Raw genomic sequence first — 7192 nt, forward strand, 5'->3', positions numbered from 1 at the left:
TGTCACTTTTGTGCTTCTTATAAATGCAGTAGCTTTGTGCAACCTTTTACAAGTGTCTGTGGTAATTTTGCATGTTAGAAAGTAGATACTGTCTCAACACAGATCTGTCCACCATTCCTGCTTTTGGAGAACAGGTCACAAGTTTGATCGTATTAGATGCATTCCTCAGCCTGCTGCAGAACTCTGCTTTCTTTTGTTTTGGGTTGGTTTGTTTATTGAATCAGGGTTTCTCTGTGTGGTCCTGGCTTTCCTGGAGCTCATTCTGCAGATCTGAAGATCATTCTGGCCTTGAACTCAGAGATCAGCCAGCATCTGCCTTCAAGTGCTGGGATTAAAGGTGTGTGCTACCGATGCCTGGCAAGCTTTTCTTTTTTTTTCTTTTTTGGTTTTTTGAGACAGGGTTTCTCTGTGTAACCCTGGCTGTCCTGGAACTCACTCTGTAGACCAGGCTGGCCTCCCAAGTGCTGGATTAAAGGTGTGCGCCACCACCCAGCTTTATATAAACTTTCTAACTGTAGAAATTCTTTACTTTGACATTCCACTTTGGGGAAACAGAAGTTGTAGACTTGTACTCTCTGCCTTATTTTCTCTTCAACTCCTGCCGTCTCTTGTCTTTGCTTCTGTGACCTGTGTCATTGGGCTGTTTCGGTTACATGAAGGCTTAAGTGTCTCAGGTTTTACTTCTAAAACTTGCTTCAAATAGAATGATTTCTGTGAAAACCCTAAAACAATACCATTATGATATTATGACTTTCACATTGCTCAGGGGAAGAAACCTTGTTAGGAAGGTTCTGTGACTCTAACTCATACACACATACATACATACACACACATACATACATACATACATACATACATACGTACATACATACATTACAAATCTACACTCATTCACACCCAGACATGCACACGTGGAGGTCTAGGCACACACTCAGCCAAGCATGAAACTCATGCACACTGGCATGTTTGCACACATCAGCACAGACAGTCACATAGGAAGTCACAGGTAGTCACATTAGTCTCACTTAGGAGCTCTGACCCAGTGCCTGTTCCTGCCACACTTCTATAAGCTCAACATTTAACCTACATTGACAACACCCTGCTCCAGGCCTCTAGGCCTCACAGGGAGACTCCATCTCCAACTAGAAATTCCCATCAACCACACAGAATTCAACTTTTGAGGTTTTTTTACTTTTATTTCTTCTTTCTCTTTTTCTTTTCTTCCTTCCCTCCCTCTTTTCTTTTTCTTTTATTCTCTCTCTCTCTCTCTCTCTCTCTCTCTCTCTCTTCTTCCTCCTCCTCCTCCTCCTCCTCCTCCTCCTCCTCCTCCTCCTCCTCTTCTTCTTCTTCTTCTTCTTCTTCTTCTTCTTCTTCTTCTTCTTCTTCTTCTTCTTCTTTTTGTGTGTATTTATGAGAGAGTCAGAGAAAGGTTGAGAATGTCTGTGGGCAAGCACACAAGAGCCACTGCCCACATGTGGATGTCAGAGAGCTCTCAGGAGTGGGTGCCTCACCAGACACCTTGGTAAGACAGGTCTCCTTGTTTTCCTTGCTTTCACACCCCAGGGCACCTAAACTTCCTGTTGATTCTCTGGCCTTCCTCTCCAGGTTGAAAGTAGGAATGCCAGGATTACAAATGTGTGTCACCATCCAGAGGTTTCCTGTGAACTCCCGGCTTCAGACTATGGTTGTGAGCCTCAGGTCTCTGAGGCAAGCACTTTAATTTGCCAAGAATCTGCTGGCCCTTCCCCTTCTTCACAGAGACTAATAGAACCCAGCAGAGAGGCTGGCATGGCCAGAGGCCAGACAGGATGCCCATGGTTTGACAGATGAGCCAGTGTCCTGGGTGGAGCTCCCGGCACTTGGCTGATGTTTGTGCACTTTTCAAGAACACAAAGAGCTGACAAAACCCTGTGTCTGTGCACCCAACATGCCACAAGCAATGTTGTGTAGGAGGTGTTTGTACACTTCCTCATTGTTCACATAGATAGAGACCTTTGTAGCTGGGCGAAGATTAGCAAGAGGATACTGGAAGTGGTTGTTGGTTTTAGCTGCTCTTTTACTGGTTTCTGCTGTAAGTCACTGTGGAGAGTTGGGCAATGTTTTAGAAATGTGCTCTGCACTCCCACATTCTTTCCAAAAGCCCACAAGCAGGTCAACAACCCCATGTTGAAATGCTCCAGCTAGATACCTGCTTGGACCTTGAGCAGAATCCTGTTTGTTCTCTGGGAAGAGGACACACACGAGGTGACTGCAGTAATCCAAATAGGGACTGAAGTGGTGAGGCAGTGAAAGCAGAGGCAGGAGAGGTCAGAAACTGGAGGCTGCTAAAAGCAGCTTCTGAGTTGCTTTCCTGTAGTTGGCAAAACAGTCCCTCCAATTCTCTCGGGAACCTTAAATCATGAGGCTAATTACTATCCTGCTCCTCTGCTCCAGGCTCCTGCCATGTTTAGCACAGGAAGAAGATGCCCAGGAAATTGACTGCAATGATGAGACTGTATTTCAGGCTGTGGATACTGCTCTGAGGAAGTATAATGCTGGGTTACAAAGCGGCAACCAGTTTGTGTTGTACCGAGTGACCGAGGGCACTAAAACGGTGAGTGACAGCTTTCCTGTGAAACCACTTGTAATTGCTGCTCTCAGGCACAGGGGTAGAGGCTGGAGATGGCTAGTCCTTAGGCTTCCTGGGTGATCATGAAAGCAGTATCCCAGGAAGAAAGAAACCAAAGTAGATGGAGATGTTTGAAAGGGACAGGCAGAGTGGGGAATCCAGCACTCAGTCAGCTTGCAGCAGGAGAACCCACTGCATCTGTGAACTGAGCCATCCATCTCCCAGCCCTAAGTGGGAGTTCCTCACGGGGATGGATACCGGGAATAAGAAGAGGGTTGGCATTATTGCTTGGACCAGGTATCTAGCACCGAGTGTGTGTGGCTGATTCTTTGAGGTTAATAGCAATGTTTCCCCTAGCTTTCTTAATTTTGTGGGAACAGAGGGTTGAACCAGGGTGTCATGTACCTTTAGACTAACCACAAACTTACTATGTAGCTGACAATGAACTGAAACTTTTGATCCTCCTGTCTCCATCTTCCCAGTGCTGTGAATACAGGTAGCCAGGTTTATGTGATACTGGGGAAGCAAACTCAGGACTCTGCATGCTAGACAAGGACTTTACAACCTAAGTTCCATCCAGAGCACATCTTGGCCGGTTTTATAATATTCTTACTTGTTTGTCAGTTCACTCAGGCAGGAAACAATGAAAACAGGATGCATACATTAGAGGGAAACAATCTTTAAGATTTTTTTAAAAAATAAAGTTTACAGACTAGAGAGATGGCTCAGTGGTTCAAGGTAGTGGCTACTCTTGGAGATAACCTGGGGTCAGTTCCCAGCACCCATGGTAGCTAACAACCATCTATCACTCCAGTTCCAGGGACTTTGCTGAGTTTTCTGGCCATCCTGACCTCCAGGCACACATGTAGTATATAGACATACATTAGGGCATACACTCCTACTCTTAAAATAAAAACAAAATACAATTGAAATTTAAAATGCTTTCAATAAATATATTTCACTTAAAAGACTTTCTTTGGGGTGACTACACTACTTCAGCAGGAAAGAAAATACCATCCTTTAGTTCCATGAAGACAAAAAGAAAGCCCTAGGGGACACAGGAGTGTGTGATTCAGAAGTGAATGAAGCCTTTAGTTTCTCACTGCAGTCCAGCCTTCAGTTGGCTTCCTCCAGTCAGGACCACAGTCCCCTAGTGTCTCCATTGACTGACAGATGGGGCCATGGGAATTTTGTTGTACAATGTCCTTGTAGCCCTCTCCCTGTCCCCAGGATCCATCCAGGGCACATGTCAGGCAAACACTGTACCACTAAGCTGTGCCCGGGTTCTTGGGGTTTCTCAGACAGGGCCTCATTCTGTAGCTCTCCGAGCAGTTAATTCAAGGTCCTCCAGTCTCAATCCACCAACTGTGCTACTGGGATTCCAGGCTTTGCTCTATGCTCAGTGACAACCAGACACATTGAACATGTATATATACATACATGTAAACCAGAGTTTACATAAAAGAGGGCAGGGATAGCGCTATAGATACTGCTTTGCAATCATTGAGAATATAGGCATATTATGAATATTCTTCCAAGGTGTATTTATACAAATGTAAACACTTATTTTTTAATAAACACGGCTTTCCTTGAGTCTGATCAGGACTGGTGTGTGTAATGTGTCAGGGTTCACAAACTTGATGCTGGTCCCCTGAGTGACTCTGGGTGTCATCTTGCTTTCCTCAGGATGGCTCTGAAACATTTTATTCCTTCAAGTATCAAATCAAGGAGGGCAACTGCTCTGTTCAGAGTGGCGTCACCTGGCAGGACTGCGACTTGAAGAACGCTGAGGAAGCCGTGAGTGTGCTCTGTATACAAAAGCCCAGCCTGCCCTATGCAGACCTCAGGGTGCTGTGAGATTTACATGAGCCTGGTAGCCTGATGGATCACGTATGGAGCCTGTGTCCAGTGTGGGGCACACCTGACCACTTGGTTCCCAGGCACTTGTTTAAGGCAGGGTCACCTGTCACCTCAGACAGTCATCAGCTGTTCATGGTGACAAAATGTGTCAAGTACCTGTGGTGTTGTTTCCACAAGGTGGGTAAACTGAGGCAGTGAGAGGCACCAGGGCAGCAGGAACAACTAGCAGCCAGCAGTGTGCAAGTGGGACGTTCTAAGAGGTTAAACTGAAGTTTATGTAAAGAGTGGGCACCACTGAAACTGAGGGGACATCAAAGAGGAAGCTCACCCTGTTGGGCCTGAGGCACAGCATCCATCTTGGTGAGAGAGAAGCAGCCACAGAACTCCACATCAAGGCTCAAGTTTAGAGGCCTTACTCTGCCTCTCCCCTTATCCGTGAAGATCAGTGGCCTGTGGAAACAACCACAAGGTCACATAGGTATTCATTCTCATGTCTCACAAGTTTGTTAATGGGCTGGAAAGACTTCTGAGTGGTTAAGAGTGTGCTGCTCGTGAGGAGTCCTGGGTCGGGTTTCTAACACCCAGATGCACACTTAGAACCCTCTGAAACTCTAGTTCCATTGCTTCTGCTGCTGTGCTCTGGGCTCTGCAGGCACCAGGTACACATGCGGTGCACAGACACACATCCAGAAGAGCACTCACATGCATAAGAACAGGTAAATCTAAAGAAAACAAAACAAAAATTCTATTAGAGAAAGACCTTCTTTTTTTTTTTAAGCTATATTTAATGACAGCACTAGCCAAGTGTTTCCCTTAGGAAGAAAGATTAGATCAAATGCCTTTTTTCTTTTCTTCTAGGCCACTGGAGAATGCACAGCAACTGTAGGAAAGAGAGAAAATCAATTCTCCATAACCAACCAGACCTGCAAGATTACTCCAGGTGGGTGATACATCTGGGGACCTGGTCTCTTAGTGGCAGTGTGTACAAGCCTGGGGGTTTGTGAGAATGTTGATGTTGATTACTCCTATGTACCAAGAACACAACCAAGACCAGACCACATCCCCCGGCCTGAAGGTGGCAATGGTATCTGCAGTGTTGGGATTCTGTAGATGTTGGGCAGAGAAACACTGCAGTAAGTTCTTGGATTGGCCCAGGCTTGTGTCAATCATGCCCTGAGACCTATCCTAACTCCCTGTGTCAGTAGGGGCAGGTGGAGTGGGGTTTGGCCTGGCTGACAGAGGATGAGGCACCATGAACCTGCCTCCAATCCTATGCAGCATCCTACGTGGAGCAGAGTGTGGACTTTGAGGTGTGCCCTGGTTTGGAATCATTCGTTCTTGGTTGTAGAAATTATTTAATACTGTCCCAGGGTTTCTACCTCACCTTATAGGTCATTTAGTTCCTGTATAAAAGACACACTGAACTTTCTTGTTTACAATAGACCTTAAACAGTACAAATGTTGGGGAGACGCCTACCCTCTCTTTTAGAATCTAGTTTCTTATAAATACTGCTTAATTATTAATTACTATTTACTATGTTTCAAATAGATTGTTCTTAACTCCAATGGGCCAGCCCACAGGGCCATGTATTCATGGCTCACCTAACACATGGCAGCGTCTTCTTCTATTTCTACTCCTGCAACTCCCTGGTGATCCTTCTCTGACACCAAAGCCCAGGAAACCTAAATGCTACCTATGTGCCTTCTGCCCAGCTATTAGCTGTTGGCATCTTTATTTACCAATAAGAATTATTTGGCTCCAAGATGTATGTGTGGACTCTCTAGTCTCTCGGGCAACCATTTCTTGGGGTCCTCAGCTTACTATTACAAAATAGATAGCACAAGACCAAAACTTAAAACTTCTTCCTCTTCCTCCACTTCCTCTTCTTCCTCCTCTTCCACCACCACCTCCTCCTCCTCTTCTTCCTCCTCTTCCTCCTCTTCTTTTTCTTCTTTTCTTCTTCCCCTTCTTCGTTTTGTTTTTTGTTTGTTATTGGATTTTTTTTTTGTTTTTCAATACACAGTTTCTTTGTGTAACAATCCTGACTGTCCTAGAGCTGGCTTTCTAGACCAGGATGGCCTGGAACTCACAGAGCTCCACCTCCCTCTGCTTCCTCAGTGCCGGGACTAAAGTTGTGCACCAGCATGTCCAGCTTCATTCTGTATTGTTATCATCTTCCTTTTCCTTTTCTTTGACTCAGAAGGGACATAATAGAATTGCACCTTTGACAGGATGGGGTGCTAGAATGAGATGATAAATCCAAAGATGCAATATCTGGGCATCTTAACACAGACTCGGGACGGTGATAGCTGACACTCATGGAGCATTTATGATCTGGGAACTTTACATACATTAACTCCTCCAACCATTACAGGTCAGTCAGTGCAGTGTTACACCCTCATTTTTCAAATGAGACAGCTGGAACAGTGAAGTAACTTACCTAAGGTCATGCAGATACTCTGTAGGAGAGTGAGTTGAGTAGGTCCTTAGTTTAAAAAGCAAATAACTCTCATTTCAAGAATAATAATTAAAAGCAGCTTATAAACAGATGCAGGCCATTATCATTTTCTATATTGTTGTAAAGATGCCAAGGGTTTATAAAGGGATGAGTATATTTGGATGATGCCAGTCATGAAAACCTTCCTGCAGCAGTCCTCTGCAAGATGCAGAGAGGGAGGGAGGGAGAGAGGGAGAGAGAGAGAGAGAGAGAGAGAGAGAGAGAG

The 7192-nt window shown here is 45.1% G+C and overlaps 1 protein-coding gene across 1 annotated transcript in view; it reads left to right on the forward strand.

The window, feature by feature from the left end:
* Positions 1-2218: 2218 nt before the first annotated feature.
* Positions 2219-7192, forward strand: part of LOC114615766 (T-kininogen 1-like) — an 11950-nt gene continuing 6976 nt past the window's right edge. The window contains exons 1-3 of the mRNA XM_028761406.1: positions 2219-2593; positions 4295-4405; positions 5327-5408. Of these exons, the coding sequence (XP_028617239.1) occupies positions 2399-2593; positions 4295-4405; positions 5327-5408 (388 nt within the window). The 5' untranslated portion in view covers positions 2219-2398. The remainder of the gene's footprint in view (positions 2594-4294; positions 4406-5326; positions 5409-7192) is intronic.

This window comes from Grammomys surdaster, unplaced genomic scaffold (assembly GCF_004785775.1).
Source record: "Grammomys surdaster isolate TR1022 unplaced genomic scaffold, NIH_TR_1.0 141784, whole genome shotgun sequence".
Taxonomy (NCBI): Eukaryota; Metazoa; Chordata; class Mammalia; order Rodentia; family Muridae; genus Grammomys; species Grammomys surdaster.